Source organism: Alosa pseudoharengus, unplaced genomic scaffold (genome assembly GCF_046254945.1).
Source record: "Alosa pseudoharengus isolate Yale_2024_CS ecotype anadromous, Long Island Sound unplaced genomic scaffold, YU_APseudo_1.1 YU_APseudo_1.1_scf_13, whole genome shotgun sequence".
Taxonomy (NCBI): domain Eukaryota; kingdom Metazoa; phylum Chordata; class Actinopteri; order Clupeiformes; family Clupeidae; genus Alosa; species Alosa pseudoharengus.
The window spans coordinates 15,352,999-15,380,102 of record NW_027468598.1 but is presented as its reverse complement, the minus strand read 5'-3'; the positions used below and the strand labels follow the sequence as shown (position 1 = coordinate 15,380,102).

Below are 27,104 nucleotides of genomic sequence, written 5' to 3'. Positions count from 1 at the left end.
TCTGTCAAGTATAAAAATCATCTGATAGAGGTGTTTAGAGGCTTAAATCGTTCTGTGCATACTGTTTTTATGATCAGAAACAATTACAAAGTGTGCATGAATGGCTTGTCAGGTGCCAGACAAGTGGTACAAGTTAAAATATAGTTGCAAGCGGCAATGGCAGGCCCGAGCACCTGTGGTCCGTGACCCATGACATTTCGGAATCCAACAATGCACTCACATGTGGTGCATGTGTCAAATGCACATATCTGATGTGTGTGCTTTTTGTTTTTGCAAGTTTTATTCATTGGAATCACTTACTCTCTTCCTGTTGGATGTGATGTTTTAGACCGATGATATTCACCCCTCCCCTTATATTCATCTTAGGGAGGTCCATATCCCTACCAACTCTTGTGTGTGGGTGAAACTATTTACTGACCACAAGAATAAGATTCCATAACCTGGGCCACACTTGGGGCCAAATCTCTGTCCCAGAGTAGGGGAGATATGAGGGCTGATATGGTTGCTAGGTTTCTGATTGGTTTCTAATTTTGTTATGGTTCTGATAAACCACCTAGGAGAAGCAATTAATAACCTGTGAGGTTTGAGCCATGTCAAATTTATCACACATTTTCTGTTCATGTGAGGTATGCAAATTCATCATATCGCTAGTTCAGCACATTACTGCATATAAAGAAAAACTTCTCAATCACCAACATATCAACATGTATACCAACTTTGACATGAATCGGATCAATAGAGAAGTATTTCAAAATTGATCATGTGTCACAAAATCCTTCCTGTTGGCCGTGGCTAATGCAGTGTACATATGAAAGTTGTTCGTCTTGAGGAGTTACACACACATTACCGTTCAAAAGTTCAAAGTTCAAGAGTCACTTAGAAATGTTCTTGTTTTCATCATTAATGTTGTAAATGACTGTTGTAGAAAGAAATGGCTGATCTTTAATGCAATATCTACATTGCTCATTATCAGAAACCATTCATTCAATGTTCCAAAGGCACATTCTGTTTAGTAATCTGATATCATTTTAAAAGGCAAACTAAGAAAACATTGGAGAACCTCAATTATGTAAGCACATAATGTAATCTGAAAACTGCTGCCTGATTTAAAAAAAAAACAATGCAACTGATCTCAGCTACCAAGTTTTGTGCATGTTGGTGAAACTATATGGCAACCACAGTACGTCAAAATGGTTCATGCGCACAACACACAAAATCCCAAATATCTCATTTACTGTTGGGTGTGGCTAAGGCAATGTTCATATGAAAGTTCTTCGTCTTGGGGAGTTTAAAGTATATGCCAACCACAAGACTAAGTGACATAAGGGGTCGCTATGGAGTCCATAGGCCACACTCGGTCCATGACAGCTTTATCAGACACCTGTTGAGCTTTCACCCATGGAAACCACTTCAATAAAGGCAAAGCGCAGCGGGGATATTACCAACTTTAATGCTAATCCTTACAGAAACAGGGCTTTCACACCATCCGGTGCTCGGGCCCTAAAAACAAAAGGTCTGCACACTGACAGGGCAATGTTTCCATCCCCCAGGATTTTTTTCAGGCCTTAAGAAGACCCTAAGAAAATTAAATGTTGCCCTTTTATGAAACTAAAAAGACATATTTTGTGGAGTCACAATGTGTAGATATAATTTTCTTTCTTTTTTTAGGCTATGATATAAGAAAAAAAAAAAATTTGAATGAAGAAACTTTGGATCCTTTTCTAAAACATAAATATGCACGTCACCATGTAAATCAGGTCTACTCTGACTGATTTGATCTCAACTATGTTTGTTTGTGTTTGTGTTTGTGTTTCCCCTTCCCCTTCGGGTGTTCGGATATGAACAAACATATGCAGTACCGTCATAAAACCAGCAGAAGGAAGTGTATAGTAGCACTTTCACCACAGTCTAAACAATGGGGTTATTCAGAAGCCTAGAAGCCTACAGTTAGTTCTGCTATAGATTGTACGATGATATTTTTGCATAGACAAAAATGCACCGTGCAGGGGGAATTTCCTTACTCAGCATATCAGGAACTATAGCAAAATCACCTGGCCAGTTCAGCTACATTCCACTGCAGACTGTTCAGTCTCACTGTGCACTGCATTTCCATGCCATTTAAAAAGCCAAATAAACATAGCAATTGAATAAGTAAATAAGCTAATCAAAAACATAGACAGCATGTTTTGCACATCAGGTAAGGAGATTCTTGGAGGAAATGCATCAGAGAATCCTTTGGACTCTGTCTCATAATCATATTGCTTAATGTGCTCACGTTGCATGTCAGAACAGGGGCACAAAACCACTTGTAACTGAACTAAGCTTCTCAGACATTCTTTTTTTTATATTAACCGCTAAACCACTTTTCTGTCACAGCAGCTTTGCTCGCTCTCCCTCCGCCCCCCTTTCTCTTTCTTCCTCTGAGTCTGTGTGTCTCTCTCTCTTTTCCTCTCTCTCACTCTGTCTCTCTCCTCCCCACCCTGCACGTCTGTCACCTCCACAACTTACACCAAGACACCATAACTTGCTTATACCCACATGAGCTCCTCCTTGTACATCATATCTCTTGGTGGAAGTTCAGACAGTGGAATACTTTGAGGATTCTTTGGTTACTTTCAGGTAAGAAGGGTGAGTAATGAGCATACGTTTTCATTTAGTCCCTCAAGCAGACAATTGTGAAAAGAAATGTGTGTTCTAGAGTTTCTGTAGCCTTCAGCATAAAGTGTGATTGAAGGTGAATGGCAAGCATAATATTCTTCTTTTTTAGCAGTATATGTGCATGGCTACAAATACTATCATTGAAATACTGCATGCAAGAGAAACCTAATTGATTTGTTTGTACTGCTAAATACAAACACACTGTTATATAATTGGGTTGCAGTTTGGTTAAACTGAATTGCAGTCTACAGTTGCCATGAGTAAAAAAAAAAAAACCTTATCTGAGATCTGATCTGAGATCTGATATCTGAGAGAAATCTGAATTATATCTGAGCATTTCAGACATTATGATTGCAATTGCAAACTAAAACAAAAATATTTAGAAAGCATACTAAATATGCAATATTTTGGTCAGGGTAACATATAATTATATTTAAATGCCATGAATTCCATAAACGCGTCAGTAAATATTTGTTTTTATAAAACGTCGGGTCTGTCTAAAGCACATACTACTACTCATATTCACATATTCAAATCAGATGGTTTAGTTGTTTCCTGCTCTGTTATTCTGCTATTAATGTTTGGGGTAAGTTCATCAACTTTTTAAATAACAGCAATGGCCTAGGATACATCCCTGCGGAACGCCCGCACAGAATCTAAAATGTATTATTTCAGATTTGCTTTATTCATCATTTTGATTGGCTTCTGCAAATGGTTTATTGACCCACACAACGCAAAACAACATGACAACTGTTTACTGGGCAAAATTGCTTGGGAAAGGATGTGGTGAACTCAAAGAGAGGAAATCATTTCACTAGGGAGTGCTATTAAAGGTCCTCATTGTTACACCACTGGGGAAAAGGACCTTTTTACATATGACCCGTGGACATGGGTGACATGAAACTGTGGTTACATAATTGTGTTGACTTTCTGTTCCAAGAACTTGTCAGGTTGGATTTTGCATGTCACTTTTTTACTTACAAATGTTGAAGCATGCAATATATTCCCCAAAGAGCATCTTTATGTTTAGCCTATGTTTATATTCATAGAATTTAACAGATGCTTTTGTCAAAGCGACTTACCAAAAATAACAATACATATTAAAATGAACAGTAAACAGGTTTTAAAAGTTGGTAAATATCAACGATCAATAATGAAAATAAACAAATAGTATAAAATTACAAATCATAACTCATAAAAACTATAAGAATTAATTAATTAAAAATAAGCTGAACAGATAAGTCTTTAGACCCTCTTGAAAGACCCAAAACTATCGTAGTTGAACATTCCAGACACCAAACAAAAAATAATGTTACATTAGAATGCATGTTTTCAAAGAGGGTGGTGGATGATGTTACTACTGTTAAATGTTTTCCTCATGCTTGCATCACTTCTGACCCTCTGCAGATGACCAGCTCAGAACTTACAGCAATGACTACTCCTGCGTTTTACTTCAACTCAAGCAATTATACAACCAATGGGTCGTCGTGTGACAACAAAAGTGGACAAGTACTGGCCTATCCCTTCTTCATCTTTGGCTATGCACTGGTGTTTCTGATAAGCCTGGTGCTGAACGGATTCACCCTGAAAGTCTACTTCTGCCGCTCTCAACGCAACAACACAACCGTCACCATTTACCTCCAGAATCTGGTCATATCCGACCTGTTCCTCAGCCTGTGTTTGCCTCTGCGTATTGCCAACTATGTTGTTGAGACGCCTGCCATGCGCCAAATCTACTGCAGTTTTGGAGCCTCGGCTTTTTATCTTAACATGTATGCCAGCATCATCTTCATGGATTACATTGCTGCCAACAGGTAAGAACAGTAAGGCATTCTGGGTGAACCTCACTTTATCTGTTCAATCTTAAGGTAGAAATGATAAATGGGCCTTTAACACTTGGGCAAAAATGGGCATGCAAATTCAGGCAGACAATGTGAAAACCTGACCTGAATTGAATATGTTGTTTTAGGTAAGTTCAACATCCACTGTTCAACATGAAGCACAAGTAAAAATACATTCTAACTGAAGTCAGCTGTGGAAACAGTGTCAATGTTCTAATAAAGTCATTTGACGTATATGACACTTTGGGTTGGACATGAGTAAGCTGCTTGTGTAACCCTATAAATAGGCCATGTTAGCTTGATTTTCAATGATAAGAGCATGAAGGAGTACACTGTGTGCATTTTGCCTTAGATGTGGTTCCCTCGCTGTGGCCCCCGATGCAAATGCATCTAATGCAAAAGCATTTATTTTTTTACTTGTTCTTTTTTACCTCTCACTTTTTTCATATGGATCTTTTAAATATCTACAGTATGTAATATTAATCAATATTACCAATATTACACATTTTTTTACAGTTTCCTTTCCATCATTTTCATGTCACTGTAACTGAAGGTAAAAGAAGAAGTATAAAATGAGAGTGAAGACAGGGAAGTGGTAGCACTGGTATACATTGCGACTGGCATTTGCGTGACTGCTGTTTCCTTTTCTGTGTACTCTAATAATGCATGTTCCAATTGAAATGTTGGACAGGAAGTCCACTGTCAACATTCATCACTTCCTCTTACCTAGCCTGGGTAGCACGCAGACCTTAATTTGCCAGAGGTTCGTATGGGTATTTCCAGGTTACCTCTTACCCTTAGTGTACACCAATCTGTGTACATTGCATATGTAGTTTACAGTGTCAGTGTCAGGCATATGTGTTTGCATTTTTACTACTACTGTTCATTTTTTGTTCATACAATTGCGAGCATTTAAGTACAGCACACCACAGCATAATTGGTAATAGATAGGCCTAATTGATAGCGGTCATAAAGGGATTGTCAAATTTTTTTTTTCGTCATCTGCTTCCTGAATTTTTGGTCAACGATACCCGGGACACCGAAACACCGGGCCACATGAAACTTGGTGATGTAGCCCCACTACACTTTTACGGGAAAACTGAAAATGCAATATTATACTGCTTCAATCGCCCCTATCTTCAGTTCAGATGTTCTGAACTGCACGCAAGATCTGTGTTGGATAAAATAGGCTAGTTTAGTATGCATCGGATTAGCGTTTTTTCCCGCTCCCCAACAAATGTTTGAACTCGTTATCATGCTAAGCATATCCAAATTCCATTTTACAACAGATTTCCCCTTTCCCCTCACATAATGCCCCACCTTGATTAGAACCTTGTCATGGAAAAATATGTTTACATTGGGTTTGTTAAAAATGACTATCGGTCAATATAACGGTTATCAGTTTCTTGAAAAACTCAAATACCAAAATTGGCTTTCAAAATCCCATATCGGTCAGGCTCTATAGGAGATGGAGACAAATTGACATACACACACGCATGCACACACACATGCATCCACACGCACAGACACACACGCATGCAAACACGCACATCCACACAACCAGACACGCACACACACACATACACACACACACACACACACACAGGTACGCACATGTAATACACAAAAGTTGCAGCAGTAGGGGATGGAGTAGGAGAAGGAGTTTATTTTCGTGGAGAGGATGACTGAACGGCGGTCATATTTTGTACTGCTATGCGGTAGGCTACATCTAGTTGATATAGGCTACACATGGTTTTCGGTAAGATTAACAGTTAGATAGCTAGTTGCTGAATAATAAACCAAACTGCTGACATGGCCATGTGAATTAAAAGGAGAAGCAGGACTTGATGACTTGATAATTTTATCAAATACATTTTTCAGGAAAAGAACGATGGCCGCATAGCTGGTTACTGAATAATGAACCCAACTGCTGACATGGCCATGTCATGTAAAAGCAGGACAGGTTGCTTTCTTGTCCAACATAAACTGTGTAGATCCAGTGCCGGTTCAGACCTCCATGGGGCCCTAGGCAAAATCCTGCTAAGGGGCCCTCCAACCTGAACTCTGAGGGACAAAATTACAAAACTAAAAAAACGGGACATGCAACTTTGCGAAGTAGGCTACCGTGACTGGGAAAGGCTGGCAAGCAAGCCTCAGACAGATCAGGGGATTCACTTCCCTGTAGGTAGGCCTAAGCTAGGCCAGCATCACGAGCTAGAGAGATGCGTGTAGACATCCAACCATGGAACGAACACAAGTTTATCCGACTGCTGTTCCCACTGTTCATTCTCGTGAAGTTTCTTCTGTTTTCATTTCATTTTCGGTTTCATGTTTATCTGCCTAATGTATCAGGCACTGTTGCTATAACTGTATACACGTACATGTCTGTCACTAGCTTGACTCAAGGGGAGACGGGGTAGGGGGCCTTCATTAGCTTGCGGGGCCCTACGCAACTTGCGTAGTGTGCATATAGGGAGAACCGGCCCATATCAAAAAAATTTAGCAAACAACTTTTTCAGGAAAGGAATGACAGTCAGACATTAGCCTGGCCACACCGACTTGATCACCTTTCAGGGAGATACTAGTCTGTAACACAATAGTTCACAAGTGTTTCCCCAAGTCGGCAGACTACCTGCCCAATCAGCAATGAGAGGGGATGGCACTATAGATTTGAAACAGAAAGGGGCTATGCTAAACGGTAGGAGCAACGCAAACAATTTATTTACAGCAAAGGTAGGCTCACATATTGTATAAATTGTTTCCTGGCTACCAATGCTGTTGTATAGATTGTTTCCTGGCTACCAATGCTGTCAGTTTAGGTAAAGTAGGAAGTAACATCAGGAATCCCTGTTAACACTATGTGTAGTCAACAGAGGTGGGCACAAAAAAATCAAAAACTATTTTGCTACAAGCTACAAATACTGGCTCATAAAATGTAACAAAATAAAATACAAAATATTGATGTGAAAAATGTATTTAATTAAAATACAAGTAATTAGTCATTTGAAAATACAAAAATACCAACTTCAAAAAACTACAAGGCATATTATTGAAAACGTATCTCCAAGAGACAAGAAATACTGTTTTCTGATAGGCGGCAGAGGACTATTAATTCTGTACATTGGGGCTACTATGAAGTAGCCTAGATCTGGTAAAAAAATGTAGGGCCTAATCAGCATCCCATATCAATGTAAACGATGATTGAACTGACAAGAAGCAGACTTCGCAACAGTGGAATCAAACTGAACATTTCCCTTTTTGTGCTATAAATGCATGCCTATTGCTACATGACTGGCAACATAGGGGACAAACAGAATAACATCCTGGTGACCCAATATACAGAATTAATAAACTTGGTGGAGAAAACTCTAAGTACTCAAGGTCATGGGGTCCATGTCCTAATGTTCTCCCACAGTATCTTATATTGTTTTCTAATTTTAGCACTTGACACACCTGACAATTCAAGCTCCTAAGGTTAGTTTTTTTTTTCAACTTTCAATTTTCTAAGGGGATGATGAAACAGAAAAGACAGATAATGCTTTTAAGTTGTCTACAGGGTGACATAAAATTGGCAGCACAAACAAAGAAATTGGGTTTACAACCCATGTTGACCATCTTGGCTCCCTCAGTTTACTTTATGCTCCTATCGATCAATGGAACCCAGGAGGTGTCACTGCAATATTTTTTTTAAAAAGGTGTATGCAATTAGCCAAAGAGCCATTGCATTCTGTGTAATAGTTTATTTTTAAGATTTTTTTTAACAAAGATACTCTAGTTTGTAGTTTGTAATTTCTTTCAAAATATACAGTATATTTTGGAGACAGATGGAGTCGTACCACAGGTCTATGTCCAGGGATGGATTACTATTATTAAAATTCAGTTTGGGGGTCCCCCAGACCCCACCACAGATTTGGTCCCCCTAGACCCCACCACAGATTTGGGCGCCCCCCCCCCCCCCCCCCCCCCAAAAAAAAAAAAAAGAAATATCTAATGGATTGAAAAGAGGTAATAATAAACCAGACATGATTAAATAAAGACCACATAAGAAAATGGACAGCATATCCACAGTCCCTATCAACATTTGTGTTTTTCATAGGTCAGGATTATTAGGCTTAAACAGACCGTCAACATTATAGAGCTACTGCAAAAGATTCAGTTTGCACAAGTCATTCAGGAACACATTGGATGCAATTTAGATAGATATCTGACATTAAAGATGGGTCACTGTCCAAAATGTGGATTTTTGGATGCATGCATGAAGGCCGACGTGAGGATTTTTTTTCTCGTCTCAAAGTGCTACTCAAAAACTTTCTTCAAGGTTGGCAGGTCTGGAAGTGTTGCAACCTCAACATGAAAGACGCTTCCAAATCAGCACAGCTCCGGTGCTTTATTGAATCCGTGGTTGAACCAGATGGAGAGCTAAAAGTATGATGCTTGTCTATCTTTGGTTGAAACTTTGGGTCAAAAGTTTACTGTTGCCAGGCAACCCCCACGAACAACTCTCTTTTTCTCTCTCTCTCTCTCTCTCTCTCTCTCTCTATCACACACACACACACACACACACACACACAGGCATGATAGGCTAGGGCACGTTCTGGGAATGTCAGTTTAAGGATAAAAAAAAGGGTAAGGCTATTTGCACCCCTAGTACAATTAGCAGTGTATGCTATTCGTACCCTGGTGCAATTAGAAGTGCATTCTATTTGTACCCCGGGGCACACAGCAATGTGTTCTATTAGTACCCTGTGTGGTACAAATATCGATGTATGGTATTCGTACCCCGGTGCACACAGCAATGTGTTCTATTAATACCCCGTCTGGTACAAATATCAGTGTATGCTATTTTCACCCCTGTGCATATTGATCACACAATGTAATAATAAAAAAAAACATGTAACATGTTTTTGTTGTTATGTAACAGGGTGTGAATAGCTCAGCTTTGTAATAGACACTCTGAATAAGGTATGCTGTTTGCATCAATGTATAGTTAGAAGTGGATGCTATTCGTACCCTGGTGTATATAGTAATGTATGCTATTTACACCCTGGTGCGCAAGCTAGTTAATTGTTGCAATTTAAAACTTCCATTTTAAGAACAGATTTCTTGTTCAAATTGCACGCCTTCTCTCCAGAGACGTTGGTACAACGTCTTTTTGTTGTTATGTCACAGGGTGTGAATAGCTCACCTGTGTGGTCAAGGGCTGTAAATAGACACTCCGTAAAAAAAAAATGTACCCTTAATATAACCATCAGGGAACGTTAAGGTTCCCTAACAGTTGCACAAAAACAGCTGTAAGGAGACGTTCTGGGAACATTATCTGAAGGCTACTGATAAATACATTTGGACCGAAACATGCTGCCTAGAGACTTTGGAAACCAAATTGAAATGAGATTTGTATACCAAACCTTGTGTGAATAAAATGTGAGAAAGACACCCAAGCACAAGGAATGGTCAAGGAGTTTTTGCCAGTGATATAACTTTGAAGTATATGAAATTGCTATGTTTGAAATGTAATCATATTTTGAAGTGTAAAGCTGTGCAAAGTTAATTCATGTTTTGAAATGGATTTTGTTGTATGATGTATAATCATATCGCGATGGCATAGGTGACTGTGTAAGGACCAGTTGCAGAACACAATGCTCATGTAACCACACAAGGGTGTTTGCAACGCCTACACTAGACAAACCACAAAAGAACACAGGGTGCTCAGAGAGAACAATACCCAGAAAAGCAAGCATAAATGTTGCAGACATTAGTATCCTGTTTGGGGGTCACGGTAAATCACCGGACTATCAGAAAACCTGCTCGAACCAGAATTGGGTGAAATGTTCAACGTACCATAGTCAGACCACAGAGTGTCCTAAGACATCCTGACTAGTATATTTGTGTGCTATATTTTAACTATCAGGGTAATTTAACCATTGCCCATACTCTCCCTCTTCGAACAGGTACCTGAAGATTGTCCGGCCACTGGAGACCAACATCTTACAAACACCACGTGCTGCACGGATCATCTCCATAGTAACCTGGACCTTCCTGGGTGGAGCAGCCCTCTTGTACATGGTGATCTCCCTCATCTCCTCCAGGGACAACGTCAAGTTCGCTCGCTACAGCGTAGGCTGTGAGTCTCTGCATAGCCAGAGGGTCAGCCAGCTCTACAAGGCCGTGCACACCGCATCGGCAGCCATTTTCTTTTTCGTGCTTGTCTCCCTGGTGTTCCTGTACCACGGCACCACGCGACGGCTCCGGCAGGCCCAGAAATCCCAGCAGTCCGAGAGCGGCTGTCGGAAGCTGGCCAAGTCCAAGCGGAACATGCTTATCTTGGTGAGCATGTTCTGCGTGTGCTTCGTGCCGTACCACCTGGTGCGACTGCCCTACGCCTTCCTGAAGCAGAAGCTGACGTGCTTCACCTGGGCCCATGCCTTCTTCACGCTCAAAGAGGCCACGGTGTTGCTGTCCGTCTGCAACGCCTGTCTGGACCCCTTCATCTACTTCATCTTCTGCAAGGCCTTCAGAGCCCAGCTGGGCCTGAGGAAAGAGCCCCAGGGGCCGCCGTCAAGCGTCACCGAGGTCCGCCGACTCTTCATGAAAAGAGAGAGCCTGAAGCCGCTAAATGCGGCGACCATCATTCAGGCCATGCAGCCCAAGTGAACTTCCTCACACACCCCTCCTCAGTTGTTCTTTTGAAACCTCACCTGCCCACATACACATGTAAATATAGACATGGAGCTGCTTTGTACAGTCAGGGTTGATTGCAATCAAACTTCAAAACTCACCCAAAAGCAGTAAACTAATATAGTTATATCATGTAAGTTATGACAACTGTTACTATCAAAGAACTGAAAGTACAGCTATTGCCATGAACATTTTGGGGCGGGAGTTATACAATACTGTAAGAAAAAAATACTGAAAAACAGATATTAATCTTGCTTCCTCTTCTGTATGTTTAGACACAGCAATCATACGGTACATGTCTGTCTTTAGACATCCTTGATGGAACTAACACACACACACACACACACACACAGATCCTGTGATGATATTTAAGCTCTCAGAACATGGGGAATTTAGATATAGTGTCATCTATTACTGGAAGTGCCCACACATTTAGAAATGAGATGAGTTGCAGTCAACACAGTGTTATCAGTGAGGCCAACAGACTAAACTTTGCACTCATGTAAGGGGAGAGCAAACCACAAAGGCTGAAGTTGGTTGAAGTGTATCATCCCAAACACCCACAAAACAGGGGAAGTACTGAGCACAACAGCTGGGGGAGAGTGGATTACACAAGGTTGGGGTTTTATTTTTATTTACTATATGTTCTGCAAATGAGGAGGTGGACAGAGGAGGAAGGACTGATGTAAAACTCTTCAGCTTCATCAACCTCCATGAAACAAGACTAGACAAAGGAAATGAGAAAGTGCTCCCCGAAAGCAGGAACTGATAAGGCGTTCGACCGACATACATTTCAAAGAGGAGGGCTGTTTTTTTTTTTTTTTTGTGGTTGCTAGTCTGACACAGAATCTGGAAACTTGGGTTTCCGTAACGTCACTTCACTGCTGTGCAGAGTAGAGGAGGGACTTGGTTCTCTCTAGCGCTCCTTGCTTTGCTTTTTCTCTTTTCGTTGCTTCTTCTAGTCATCACTCTGCCGCAGGAGAGTTGGCTGGGCTCTAGAGCTGATCTGGACTCCTAGTCCTGTGGTCAATGACTTGAGGATTTGCACGTCAGTTTGTGGCTGTCTTGCTCAGAAGAGCAGTACATGTGGTGAGTTCTCTCTCAAAACATGCCTTATCTCTTGTAGCACATGTGAACTCGAACCAGACCCGTTCCTTTTTTCAAACCTGGAACGTGTAATTCAATCTATATGTTGGTGATTTTGTGGTGTTAGCTAAATATTAGAGATAGCCAACTGGGCTTCCTAGACAAACTGAGTCTATTTTTTTTAACAGAGTAAAGTTTGACTCAACCACACTGGTGCTGCACTGATACCAAAGACAGATGCAGTTTGTTGCACCAGGCTCTATATTTGCATATGTTCCTGTTTGTTTTACCAGTGCCATATAAGGGGTTTATAGTGTGATCAGGAACAAAATCGTACATTGAGTAATTCATGGATGGTAGATAAGACATTTCATTTTCAAATGTTTTCAAGTCTTCCAACATCAAAGGAGGTGGAGAAAGTTTGTTGGAATTTATACTACATTGTATATGAAGTGTATTTAAAATCCCAGGTTAAAGTCCTATTTTAAAACGTTTTTTTTCAAGGGCAGAGAGTGATTCATCTTCAAATGGACTGCAATGCATGAGGGGGAAACAAGAGATTTGCACGAAACAGTTCACCACTTCCTGACATGCTCCTGTGATGTGTCTGCGGAGAGACCCAGTGACGTGTTAGACGCCAACGTATGTCAGTGTCGACATCAGCTTAGTCATCCCAACTTTCAGGAGATTTTGGAGATTTTGGGTCATTGGTGTTGATGTGGGGATTTCTAAAGAATCTAGAATTTCTAAAGACAGTATAAGTTTCAGTCAGTGTTGTTAAGAGTACATTTAAGGGCAGTGGATATTGAATTAAAGGGGGATTTGAATAAGCCAATAATTCTTAAACAAATGAATTTAATGAGATGCTTCAGTTTGACCATCACTTACAGTATACTATCTGCCTTTGTGTAAGATATTGGATGCTATACAATTGCGAAAAATACAAAAATCCTCAGGTTCTTGTGCCACTGATATGAACTCATGTTCTTGCTTCTATAGGTTTGAGCTACTCGTCTTCACCTCACCAATCAGCAATGGCGTCCTCCTCCAACTCCAGCTGCGTGGTCAATGACAACATGGAGCCCTTTGCTGCCATGTACATTGTGATCTTCCTGGTAGGGATGGCTGGGAGTCTGGTGTCCCTCTGGGCCTTCATCCGCGGCCGAGCCACCAAAAAGTGCATGAGCGTCTATCTCATCAACCTGCTGACCTCCGACTTCCTGCTCATGCTCGCCCTTCCGTTCAAGATCGCCAAGGACCTGGGCGTGGACTCGGTGCCGTTCAGCGTCTTCCAGTGCCAGTGCAGTAGTGTGCTCATCTACATCAACATGTACGCCTCCATCACCTTCCTGGCCTTCGTGAGCATGAACCGCTACCTGCAGATCACCCAGAGCTCCCGTCTGCTCCACCTGCAGGAGCCGTGTTTCGCTGGCGTCATGTCTGCCGTGGTCTGGCTCCTGGTGCTCTTCATCAACGTGCCCAACATGGCCATCCCGATCGAGGAGAAGCTCCCCGAAGCGCCCTTCGGCTGCGCCGACCTGAAGACCCAGTTTGGGAAGCACTGGCACCTCCTGTCCGTCTTCCTGGGCATGGCCATCTTCCTCAACGCCTCGGCCGCGCTGTTCCTCTCCAACGGCCTGGTGCTGAAGCAGCTCTGGGGCCGGCGTCACGCCGAGCCGGCCGAGCGCGCCAGCGTGCGCCAGGCCACCGTCAGCATCGCCACGGTCACCGGGGCCTACGTCCTCTGCTTCGTGCCGTACCACGCCGTGCGCATGCCCTACACCTTCACCCAGACCAACTTCATCGAGGACTGCGAGCTCCACCGCTCTCTCTTCCTTGCCAAGGAGTCCACGCTCTTGCTGGCCATACTGCACCTGTGCTTCGACCCCGTCCTCTACTTCTACCTGTCCAGCTCGGTCAGGTTAAAAGTCACCGGGGTGCTCTCGAGCATGAGGAGCCGTGCCGGGGACAAAGAGATGGCACCTGCCCCTGAACTAGAGCAGAAGCTAGAGCTGGAGCCATGAGAGAGAGAGAGAGAGAGAGAGAGAGAGAGAGAGAGAGAGAGAGAGAGGAAGATGTGATGATAGCATATGTCTGTAAGAAAGGGTTTGTGGTTTGTGCTGGATTTTACATAACTTAACCCTAACCTTAACCCTAACCCTAACCATCAAGATGGCCATAACGAATGTCTGACGAGAGGGGAAAAAAGAGAAATGACAAAAGTGTGTGTGTGTGTGCGATAGAGAGAGATAGCAAAAGAAGGAGTGTATGCGCATGTGTACATGTGAGAGATAAGGTATGATGGAGACAACAGGAAAGAAGACAAGTGGACAGAAAGAGACAAAATCAGTGCAACGTGACTATGAGACATCATGAAACCAGTAGAAACCTGTCAGACACGGTGGAAAGACCATGTACAGTAAAGGTCAATAATAGAGTCTGACTGACCACAGACAGGACTGGGATTAGTATCTAGAGAAAAAAAATACTTCCTGTTTTCACACACAACCAGTGCTATTGTGCAGAGATTGCCTTCACAGGCACCTGCAAGCTTACTTCAAAATCATCGGTGCAGACTGACTTAGTCTTTTTCATCTTTGTGTGCTAGCAGTGCGCTTTTGAGTGTTCTATTGTCACTTTAGAGTATTTTTATACTTTTTGATGTATTACTCAGAAATATTGTAATTTATTTTATAAGAGTATCATATTGTAAATAGAAGTACGAATAAATACAAATATAATAAAATGCTGCAGCAGTATTATAATTATTTTGATTACCGGTAACCTTGTGTACTGTGATACTGCATTGTAGGTCTAGACTACTTTTGATACATTTTAGTCATACATTTGATGCAGTTAGGTTTTTTGTTGATGGAGTTATAACAGTCTACTTCTCCATATGTGAATTTTTTTGAGTAAAGACTATAATGACTATAATAATAAATAAATGCATTTTAGGCTACTTTATGTATAGGCTACTTTGTTTTGAATTTAATTGCATATTAATCAAATAAGTAGAATCATATCACAAATGGATCAAATGGATCCATACATTTGCAGTCATCTGCCAGATGATCTTTGGTAGACTAAAAAGTAAACAAATCAGCAAATAAAAGAAAAAACATGCATGACAAATGAAGAAATCAAATAAACCAAATATGCTAAACATGTATGCATATTGGCTGCTTAATTTGCATTATTAGGCTACATGTGAATCTTAAGTGAGATAAGTTTAATTAAACTTAAAAGCTTGAACAAAATGTGCAATATTTGGTAGTTCAGGTATGTCAGAAGGGGACTTCATAACTTGGCTTCATTTACATATGAGCTCTTAATTTTTTTTATCTCATATCCAGTGCAAAAACTGTCTAGTGCACTCAATTTTCAAAGAATGTGACACATTGATGAGTCAGGTTTACCGTGTTTCATTAGCCTGACGTAGCCATATTTCATTATGTTACTATAAGTTATGCAGATCTGACTCCAGAAAGGATGGAGGGACCGTGGTCTTGGAATGCTTTTCAGATTTCTGAAGACTTTTTTTTTAAAGGCACCACAATTACTTGTTCCATGTGAACACGCATGTGAATAGGCTTAAGGCAAATTTTAAAAAAACTATGTCTTTCCAACCAAGAGATACATTACGCTGCTGTATCTTACACACTTGCTGTGCTATATATTTTTCATTTATTTAATACGTGTCCTTCAATTAAGCTACACATGCGAATTTAGGTTGCTGAACAGTTTAGCGTTGGCCCTCTCGCATTGCAATTAGGCCTACATGTAATTTATGGGCTATTTAAACCAAATGAACGTGGCATTTAAGGCTTCCCCCTATCAGGATTTGGTTTTGGTGAGGCAGCTGAATGAAATGTATAATTGCGCGTGCACTCTGTGACATAACCAATCAGTCTTTAAGGTCACTGCATCGGCTGGCTCCAGAAACTCCATCAGTCAACTGATGCTCTCAGAAATTTAAACCGGCGGTTACTTGGAGACGGAGAAAGGGCGAAAACGAGGCGAGCACGGTAACCTTATACACTGGACATCTAATACAACGCACATATCGAGGGGTTGCTTACCTTTTGATTATGCAATTTCGCAAATCTTTAACTGATACACAAATGGAAATTACAGGGCATCGCTTTTAGGTAAAACCAAATGAGAGCATCTGCGCGTGAGAATGCGTTGTGATCACCTGGGTCTCACCTGAACTTTTACCGGGCTTGGAGTGCGCAATGGCGAATCGTCAAAAGAAAATAATATTTTCAGTAGGCGGTTTTCTATGTTTCGCCTGCGTTCTGATAGTCGTCGCAGCGATGGGTACACACTTTTGGATCAAGGGAACCGTTCTTTGTAAAACAGGCGCGCAGTTGGTGAACGCCTCCGGCCCAGAGCTGGATAAATTTATTGGGAAGGTGAGCTACGGACTTTTTCACGGGCAACGTGTGAAGCAGTGTGGCCTGGGTGGAAGACCTTTCCGATTTTCATGTGAGTAAACTACAGTAAGCATACTTTGTTTCTGTACAATTATTTTACATGCATGCATGCATGCATCCATCACAAATTGCTTGAAAGGCTATTCAATTGTATACGGTCCCATCGTGTTGTGTTACATTTACATGTATTATTTAAAGTTTTATAACGCAAGATGTTGTCTAACAAAGCCTGAATAATTGACTCGCGAGGGGAAAACAATATTGAAGCATTTGTCTCGGAGCCTATTTAATTTGGTGGCTGTATACATTGTTCTGCTTTTGGACCATGGTTGACAGCCCTCACATAGCGCTAGTCACGCTAACAACCATGCCTGGGATTGTAGCCTAGATCTACTCATGCCAATTTACAGCCTCGGTAGGCAAAGACTACTACGCATTTACGCAATTATCAGAGACGGAAATGAGAGTGGACTGACGAAGAAGACAGCTGAATGTTCCTTATCCTGAGATGCATGTGCGAAGTATCTTATTAAACTACTGAATGCATTTAACGTTCCTTGTATTTGTTGAATCAGTGGTGACTTGTGGGAGACAGTTTTTTGATAGATGACACCACCGAACACAGTCCATTCACACATTCGCCCTGCGATGATGCAATGACAGTAGCTGACAGCAGCAACAGTTCCTAAACGAATTCACTTAATGAGTTCTGGAATGGCGAACAAATTGAAAGGCTGTTATTTCTGGTCGAGTGGGCTCTATTACGACATTGGAGAACAAGATACAGATTGTTTTAGTGAGCTTCTCTCAGTGGGCATGACAGTGTAGACTAGGGCCAGGCTACAGCCTAAGTTGAAGCCCCTATGCTGACTTGCCCTGTGCGAAATAAAAGGGCTGATAGCAGGGGCGCAACTACCCATTTTTGAGGGGTATGCAACAACAATATTTGCGCCCCCCCCCCCTCCCCCAAAAAAAAAACAAAAAAAAAACCACACAAACTAAAGCAAAACAAAATACCAATAATTTACACTATACACACTATTACTGTGTATTAGTGTCTATTGAATATGTTTTTAAAGAAATGCTGCCAATTTGATGTTTAACTTGATGTTATACTTGATAAGTATTGATAAATGGTGCATTGCCACTTTAAGAGAGTCTAAACGGTTCTCATAACGTCCTTTTGCCAGCTAATGCTCACAATGGATAAGGCTGATAGGCACTCTAGCCTTGTTTGTTTGCACCACATTGACAACACAATATTGAGTTATTACAAGGAGCCTTCATTGTTAGGATATGGAAAAATGTAATGAGTTACTGCTAGCATGACATTTCTGTTTGCAGTTGGCCATTAAAAGTGCAGTATGAGCATGGTAGCCACCTAGCTATCTGAATGGAATAGGCTATGTTTCAATCGGCATTATGCTTAACAAACGCTAGTTAGTCTGTTAACATTCATATTTGCAAGCCTCCAAGTACAGACGTCATCACTTTAAATCCTACCTGTTGCCTTTCATCGTCCACTTATTTAACTGCTGTTGAATCCCTTGACATGCCATCTCCTTTTCCCTCTTTCTTTTTCTATTTTTAGTCGTCAACAGCTTTTTTTTTTTTGCTGTATCCATCTTTTTTCCATAGACGACAACTCACTAGGCCTATCTGCTCGCCCAGCACTCACGGCGCCCCCACTCCCTCTTCTATGTCAAAATTCTATAATGGAATCTTATGAGATAGGGCGCCTACTCTAGCCTGTTAGTCCTCTAAAATGTTATAGAACATTGAGAAAAAGTTGAAATGATTTAGAAACGGACAGCAGTAGCTACATATAGAAAATACCAAATATATTACCATCGCTTTGGCGCCCCCACGGAGCTGCGCCCCTATGCGCCGCATATAGCGCATACCCACTTTTTGCGCCACTGGCTGATAGGCCTAGGCCTACTGTCTGTCTAGTCCTACCAAATGTAGATACTTTATTGTGCCATGAAGCAATGGCGCTGTACAGTCCACAGTTTGAACATGAACCTTGATACCGAATTTCGTATTTTACATTTTCTGTAACAAACCCTAAAAGTTCTTGATAGAATAACCTACACATCATCATCACTGTCTGATTTTGGCAAAATATGAGTTGCTTAGTTGGGAAAGCCTAATAAATACACCAATTCCTGTCTAATGTATAATATTTTTAATGACTAGCTCCCCCAGTTCTAAAACAATTTGTGAAAACAGGTTCAACTGAATATCACTGTACCCATAGGTAGTGCATCTAGAGGATACTGCACAATTACATTCAGAGAAAAAATAGTTTCAGTCAATCATTTTTTTTTTTCAATTCGAGCTGCCCATGAATGGATCTCAATAATACCAACCAGAGGTGGGCACAAATAGGCCTACATCAAAAACTATTTTGTTACAAACTACAAATACTGGCTCATACAAAATAAAATACAAATACTGATGTGAAAAATTTATTTAATTAAAATACAAGTAATTAGTAATTTGAAAATACAAAAATATCCACACAATAATCATGGTATACCAACTTTTTTAAAAGAAACTACAAGGCATTATTGAAAACGTATCCCCAAGAAAAAAGAAATACTATTTTCTGATTGGCTGGCAGAGGGCTTTATTCTGTACATTGGGGCTCCTATGAAGTAGATCTGGTAAAAAAGATGTAAACAGCATTCCATATCGATGATTGAACTAACAAGCAAACTTCGCAACAGTGAAATGAACTGTAACATAGCACAGTGTTTCTTAACTGGTGGGTCAGGACCCAAAAGTGGCCACATGCCACATGGAAACAAGGCACCCCTGTCAAAGTCATACCTGTCGAGTACTTTGAAAGGTGGCATCAAGAGTTGAAGACTTCACAAATGTAGGCTAATGCCAAACATCCGCATGTTCCAAACAAGTAGGCCTACAGGCACTTTGCTTGTCTTACCATGTAGCTCACCATATCCATTGGCTTGAATGCTAAAAAAAAAAATATATGGGTCACGACTTTATGAACATGGGAAATTGTGGGACCCAAAGTCAGACCAGTTGATAACCACTGACATGGCATTACTACCCACCATCATTTTCATAACCAAGGTCGGCCTCTTTTTAAACTGAACTGCATTTCCCTTTTTTGTGCTATAAATGCATGACTGGCAACATGGGGGACAAACAGAATAACATCCTGTAAGGTGTCCCGATATACAGAATTAATTAACTTGGTGGAGAAAACTCTTTCTGCATCGGGGAGGTCTTTGCGTCCGTCTCCTCCATTATTTCTGCATAGCTCGGCGGATATATCTCTGCCATAAATCCTCATGTCAAATCCATTAAGTGGTTTTAATACTGTCCTGTAGTGAGAATGAACATCAGCTATTAGGTACTCAAGGTCATGGGGTCAAAGGTCATCACATGGGGTCCATATCCTAATGTTCTCCCTCAGTATCTTATCTGTATCGTTTTCACATTTTAGTCTTGACTTGACACACCTGACACACCTTTCATTTATTTTTTTTACTTTCAATGTTCTAAGCGGGGATGATGAAACAGAAAAGACAGATATAATGCTTTTAATTTGTCTATAGGGTGACATTAAATTGGTGGCGCAAACAAAAAAATTGGGTTTACGACCATTTTGGCTCCCTCAATTGACTTTTCTATTCATTTTTTCCAACTTCAGACATGTCCAGAGGGGATCGTAAAAGAGAAACGTTGTATCTAACACTTACGCTGGTCAAAATGTGGCAATACTTGAAGAAAAAGGAAAAATGGGTTTACATTTTAAGCTGTCCTCCAAAAGGGTAATGAAATTAGTATTTGTATGGACAATAGCCTACCTGATGATGAAACTTACTTCCTTGTAGTCTTTCCTGACCTGTTGGATGCCATCCCAGCCAATCTCCACATCAGTGTGATCTTCTTCTGTGGTGTGCTCATACTCTTCTCCTGCATCTCCACGGCCTTCTTTGTGTACAATGCCTTTGGCAGCCCCTATGAGACACTACAAGGCCCACTTGGACTGTACCTGTGGAACTTCATCAGCTGTAAGTGCCAAATGAAATGAAAATTGTAGAAAATTGTAACTTCATAAGCCATATAAGATATACTGTAGGCCTACTTTAGATTATGTGTGTGGCTAAAGTGGCCTAAGCCCTGATAGCGTATTTTTTACTACCATATTTCTCTGGAGACTCAGTCAGGACGATGGAAAATCAGGATTCAGGCTTTTATTCTTTTCAATGAGCGGCCAGTGCCCCTTAAAGGAGAGGTACATGTTTGTGTCACCCAAGCAAAGGTTTCACTACTGAACAGGTGAATATCCTTAACTTAAATGTGTTACAGGCAAAAAGGGGAGGTGGCCTCCATCAGGTAACAACATCATAACCCCCCCCCCCCCCTCCCCTTTGCTTGGGATGCTCCTCAGAGGCCTGGCCCCATACCGTTTCTACCAAAGTTGATGTTTTCACACCTGAAAATACACAAAAGGTCTCGAGATAGGCTCACATTGAATTCAAAGAGACAGAAGAGATACACATGGATACAAAAATCACAAATGATCATAAGAAATACACAGTATGTACATTTACAGAAAATAATTCTGATTCACAACATTTTCAGCCCCGACACGTAGCCCTGTCAAGACAAGAAAAAGACAAATTACAACCCTATGAGTGAAACTAGTTACCTGTATGGGAGCTGTTCTGATGTACAGATGAAACTTAAATCTGTAGTATGAAGTTTTTGTTGTAAAAAACTGAAATGCCTATGGGCTTCTAATGAACTCCAAGGAAATGCTAAATAAATTGTATTTCTCAAAATTACTGTCAGTTTACATGTTTCTTGTTTTTGCCCCTTTTTATGTAGTTGTCTCATTCATTGCCCTTATGTATCTGCCCTTGCAGTAGATTCAGATTATTTTTTGTCCACCTGTAGGCATTTGAGTATCTACGGAGCCCCCAAAGGACCATGGTGGGAATTATCTTTTTAGAGGTGGGATAATTATTATTATTTTTAGAGCCCCTTTTGCGTTTTCTCGCAATACTTTTGCTTTTGCCTCACAAATATTTGTGTGCCTTCCCTGGCAAAGTCAAAAGTATTGCGAAGGAATGGAAAACAAATTGCAAAGGAACGCAAAAGGGGTTCTAAAAATAAATTCACACCTAAAAAGATAATTTCCTCCATGGTCCTTCGGGAGCTCCGTAAGTATATCTGACCATGACTGATCTTATACTGACAATTAACACTCTTGCAGTTACCTGGGTCAATGGGACCTTTCTCTCTGACCTGTCCTCTTTCTTCATATAGGTTTCTGCAGCTGTCTGGTCATGATCCTATTTGCTGCTGAGGTGAAGCTCCATCGCCTCTCTGAACGCATCGCTAACTTCAACGAGGGCAACTTCCTTTACAAGACCTACACGGAGCAGTATGACCGCTCTTTCTGGCTTATCTTCCTCTCCTTCCTCATACACGGCCTCAACATCCTACTGATACGCCTCGCTGGATTTCAATTTCCTTTCCAGGAGGCCAAAGAGCCTGACCTAAGCACTGGGGCATCCGATCTCATGTACTAATTGGCCTGCTTTTTATTAATGGCTCCTAGGATGGCATCGGAGCAACTGGGCCATACATTTTCTTCAGTGGGAGCCCTGGTGGTATTAAATGTTCCACGCACAAGAAGGAATATCTGACCTCCCTCTAAGCTGTATCATTTGAATGGCAGAGCAAAAACTGGAGCTGTATTATCTTTTGAAATGTGACATTTTCAGATGGAGGGGGCCCATATTGGGAAAGGAGATGAGTTGGTGTTATTAGTACTATGTTGTCATGACAACACATTGTGGGGAAGGTGAAAATTAGTCTCTAGATTCTCTTTCTGTTCATAAACTGCTAACATAGCTGAAGGTATCAAACCGATTTCACTGTGGCCTCAAGTGTTTAAATGGAGAACAGGAAGTAGAGAAAAGCACATCTTATTTCATTCTTTGTTTCTGTTAGGGTTGTGTGTGATTGTCAGTCTCATTCTTAGTTTGTCCTTAAAATAGCCTACATCATGTTGTGCCAATGACTAATTGTTAAAATTGTGTTAAAATTGTAGTCATTTTTTTATAGTAGGCCTAGGACTATTTTTAGTTTTTAGCTTTTTTTTAGAAAGCATATTGAATTAACATGCTAATGGAGTTTGTATAATTCTATCTGTGCAGCATGTAGGAAGTATTTTGGACAAAAAATAAATAAATCGTGAATTTTTATGGACCATTGTTAACTGCAAAAAATCTCCATGTTCTGTGGTTGCATCTGGATGATCAATGTAAACCTGTATTAACATTTCTTCAAACTTCAAACAAGCACATGCCAAGCAAGTGTGGCACATTGGCCACTAGATGGCAATACAGGCCCATCTCTAATGTGCCCAAATTAGAAAATGGTCCGATCCAACTCAGAATCAGACCCAGCATTGCAACTATTCTCACAGATGAGGGAGTGGTGGTAGTGTGATGGCTAAGGAACTTGGCTAGCATGTAGTAGTCACATAAAGGCATGGGTTCGATTGCCCTTGAGCAAGGCATAACCAAGTTGGTCTAGGGAGACTGGCCCCTGCAATTGGTATCTGTAAAACACTTTCGAACAGCGATAGCTAAATGCATAAGTAAGAAAACAAGCCTTGGTAACAGACACTCACACCTTTAGGCCAGCTACAGGGATCTACAACACATCCCTCACCCTATAAGGTATCACTTCACACCTTTAGGCCAGTTGTAGAGCTCTATAACACATCCCTCACCTTATATGGTCTCACTTCTGAGCAGCAATACATTTCGCACAGGACTAGATCACAGCACATTTGATTGCACTGCCATGGTTGCAGAATGAAGCTCTGAAGATGGCAATAACTTAAATCTTCTCAAGACTAGTAGTCTATATCAAGCACAAATTACTCAAAATTTTATTCTGCATTAATTTCCTCTGTATACTCAAAACGAATGTGTTGAAAACCACACAACTTGCATTGTTTTTTATTACATCTCTGTGTACAGATAGGGACAACACATTCGTTTTAAGAGTGTAGCTGTACCTTTACTTTAAATCACTCTTTTTAAAATTATATAATGTTGTAGTCATTTGCCACACACTTACACACATTAGCTGTACTTTACTGGCTGGAGATCGTGCTGGAGAACTGTAGCGGAGTGGAGTGTTGGTGTGTCAAGGTGATGCTGCATTAAAGTTGCCCTCATTCTCAATGCCGTAGCAGCATAAAGTTAAGAACAAAATTATTCATACCCCGATATTGATTTAATGTTGATTTTCTCTTGACCAATATGTTTGTTCTGACTAAAAATGACACTGCCACATGCCAAAAGGTTGTAACACAATGTGGTAGAAACATGGAATCAAATAAGAAGCATTTAATCTTTTTTTTTTTTTACATTTTTATGAAAAAAGGTGTGTCCAAAATTATTAACACCCTTGTTAAACAATCTCTGGAAACATCTTTATTTGCCATCACAGCTCTCAACATGGTTCTTATAATAACTACCAAGCCTCTTCTTCATGTCTCCACAATGATTCTAGGCCGCACCTTTTTAGCAGCAATCCGGGTTTTGAGACAGGAACGATTATTTGCCATCACTCTGGCCTTGTGCTCACTTTTTTGACGGATTTAGGCTGGGCCACTCTAAAATGTTGATATTGTTCTCTGTTAACCATGTCTTTCCTCATTTGGCTGTATGTTTTGGATCATTTGGGTTTAATGGTCAAATGCGCCTATTGAGGCAGGTCTCTCAGCACACTGCCTGATATTTTCCTTCATAATCTCCCCCTCTTGTTTTCTGACTTCGGTTTCTTTACAGTGAATCTTCCAATTTTGAGACCTGAGGTGAAAATATTTGGCACTGGGAACCGCATGAATCTGATAACGCATGTTTCCCTTTTTTTGGCAAATACACAGGCTCCCATTCCAATCTCCCATTCAAACAGATTTCCACCTGGGCTGAAAATCAACCAAGTCCATCACTGCTAATCTATTAGAGGGTGGGCTTTATACAGTGACAGACAGGGGAGTACTGTTGAGCCACATTTTGTTAACAACCAGAGACTTGCTGATGACATCAATAATAAATGACAAGAAATATGTGTTTGCTATACTTCTGATTATGTAAGTGAGTCATGTAGAGGTGTCGCCCACATGATTTGACCCCAGATTAAGGTGGACGTACTACAAACACATTTGGTAACGCATCTAGACACTGATGCTTTAAAAATAAAATGCCAACACCATATTTCATGAACTAAATTAACGATTGAATCATTTCCCCATGTTTACAAAAAGCGCATATCTCCCAATTATGTGACTGATTCCAATGTTGTCATTTTTCCTTTTGGCCTACAATTGAATCTCAGATATGAATGCAATATTTCTTTTAATTTTCTGGATTTGGCATTGTACTCACAAGGTAAGTTATTTATTTCTATGAGTTAATTTAATTTAAGTTTAATTTAAGATAGCTATACCAACAAAACTTACCTTTTCATATAACATTTTATATTCAGATGATATCACAAAGGTACAATATGTACTGTTTTATAAGTATACTCTTTTGATCTCGTGAGGGAAATTTGGTCACGCATTTAACCCAATCCGTGAATTAGTGAAACACACACAGCACACAGTGGGTGAAGCACACACTAACCCGGAGCAGTGAGCTGCCTGCTACAGCGGCGCTCGGGGAGTTAGGTGCCTTGCTCAAGGGCACTTCAGCCATGGATGTGGGCATGGGAGAGCAGTGCTCAACCACTTCCCCCGCCCACATTTCTGGTGTTTCATCATCTGTTTACCAACTTACCATCATAATGTCACACTGGAAGAGCAGTGATCATAGATCCATAGTGTCCTGGAGTCTCTCTTGTGAATCCTGATCTTTAGTTAACTTCCAGAACTGTTCAATTGGATTTAAGTTAGGGCCTTGATTTCCTTTCTCTGAAACCAATTGAGAATTTCCTTTGCTGTATGCTTTGGATCATTGTCCTGCTGGAAGGTCTAGCCATGTATCATCCTCATCATCCTGGTGGATGGCAAGATTCTCCCAGAAATAAATGACTCTATTCATCATTCCTTCAACTGTATGAAGTCTGCCAAGTACCATGAAATGAAAAACAGCCTCACACCATGATGCCTCCACCTCCAAACCTCACTGCTGGTATGGTATTTTTAGGGTGATGCACAGTGCCATTTCTCCTCCAAACATGGTGTGTAGTATGACATCCAAAGTTTGATTTTGCTCTCGCCTGACCAGACTACATTCTCTCAGTATTTCATAGGCTTGTCCAAATGTTGTGTAGCAAACTTTAAACGAGTTTCGACACGTTTTTCTTCAGTGATGTCATGCGGGGTGAGTGTGCATAGGGGCCATGGCGGTATCTGCTGCCTCTAAGACTTTCTGGAGCTTTCTCCAAGTGGTCCTTAACTCTTGGACTACTCTTCGAGGAGATCCTGTGCATGGCTGATTGATGAAGTGATGTTCCTTCCACTTGCAGATAATGGCCCCAATGCTGCTTACAGGAAGATTCTGAAGTTTTGAAATGCATCTGTAACCAGTTCTATTGATATGATTTGCAACCGTCTTGGGAGGGTTGCAAAGGGTGCAAAGGTCTTTGCTTTTACCCATCATGAAATGTTTCTTATGACACTTTGGTGACGTAAAACCTTTTAATAGCCCATCAATGTACTAATCCATCTTATATTCATTTGAACAGATAGGAGAGTTATTATCTAACTACTTATGGATTTCAGCTCGTTCCTTGCCTTGGTGTACTACTGGGTCCAGCCTTCTTATTGGTGAACTTGGGAACCAAAACTACTGGAAAGGAGCACATTGATGTACGTTTCCGAATGACCAAAAACAAGCGTGTATTTTCTTTGGAACTGAGTTAAGAAATGCATTTAAAACCTTAATTTCCAAGAAAGATATATGTTTGTTGCGTTAAAGGAGAAATCTGGTGATTTTACACAGACCTCAGTTTCTCAAGCTCACCGAGTAGGCTACTGTTGGTACGAGAAAAAAAACCCTAAAACAATCTGTTTTACCTAGCTCTAGTTGATGCAGTCAACAGCTAGAGCTTTCAGGCAGCTACGGTGCTACACTGGGGGCATGTTCATGAGCTCCGATGTTCATGCCCCCAAAGTGTAGCGCTCTAGCTGTACACTGCTTAGTGTACTTAGTGTACACTGCTTTTTTCTTAATTTGTACTAATAACTTAACTAATCACATTATAGGAGGCATATAAAGGGGTATATAATATTGGCATTGCAATTCTGATCATAAAGAAATGGTATGGCAAAAATGTGTTCTTGTCGGTCTAGTTGATAAGTTAAGACATACATTCGGTTATTGTTGATTGA

The 27,104-nt window shown here is 40.8% G+C and overlaps 3 protein-coding genes across 6 annotated transcripts; all 3 read left to right on the top strand.

The window, feature by feature from the left end:
- The first annotated feature begins 2,486 nt into the window (after nt 1-2,486).
- On the top strand, nt 2,487-11,168 carry LOC143121713 (P2Y purinoceptor 14-like). 2 transcript variants are annotated; one of them, XM_076282267.1, is made up of 3 exons: nt 2,487-2,619; nt 4,066-4,472; nt 10,448-11,168. In XM_076282267.1, exons 2-3 carry the CDS (start codon nt 4,066-4,068, stop codon nt 11,148-11,150), a joined length of 1,110 nt encoding a protein of 369 aa, XP_076138382.1. In that variant the 5' UTR covers nt 2,487-2,619; the 3' UTR covers nt 11,151-11,168. The 2 variants fall into 2 exon arrangements, with proteins under 2 accessions (XP_076138382.1, XP_076138381.1); XM_076282266.1 differs by having other exon boundaries at nt 2,487-2,628.
- A 23-nt stretch (nt 11,169-11,191) lies between these two features.
- gpr171 (G protein-coupled receptor 171) lies at nt 11,192-15,426 on the top strand. 3 transcript variants are annotated; one of them, XM_076282263.1, is made up of 3 exons: nt 11,192-12,263; nt 12,770-12,906; nt 13,260-15,426. In XM_076282263.1, exons 2-3 carry the CDS (start codon nt 12,798-12,800, stop codon nt 14,282-14,284), a joined length of 1,134 nt encoding a protein of 377 aa, XP_076138378.1. In that variant the 5' UTR covers nt 11,192-12,263; nt 12,770-12,797; the 3' UTR covers nt 14,285-15,426. The 3 variants fall into 3 exon arrangements, with proteins under 3 accessions (XP_076138378.1, XP_076138377.1, XP_076138379.1); XM_076282262.1 differs by having other exon boundaries at nt 12,765-12,906; XM_076282264.1 differs by lacking the exon at nt 11,192-12,263 and having other exon boundaries at nt 12,768-12,902.
- Nucleotides 15,427-16,228: 802 nt separating this feature from the next.
- On the top strand, nt 16,229-22,941 carry clrn1 (clarin 1). The gene is made up of 3 exons (XM_076282261.1): nt 16,229-16,751; nt 20,569-20,748; nt 22,010-22,941. The coding sequence occupies exons 1-3, from the start codon at nt 16,499-16,501 to the stop codon at nt 22,273-22,275; spliced, it is 699 nt and encodes a 232-aa protein (XP_076138376.1). The 5' UTR covers nt 16,229-16,498; the 3' UTR covers nt 22,276-22,941.
- Nucleotides 22,942-27,104: the final 4,163 nt, after the last annotated feature.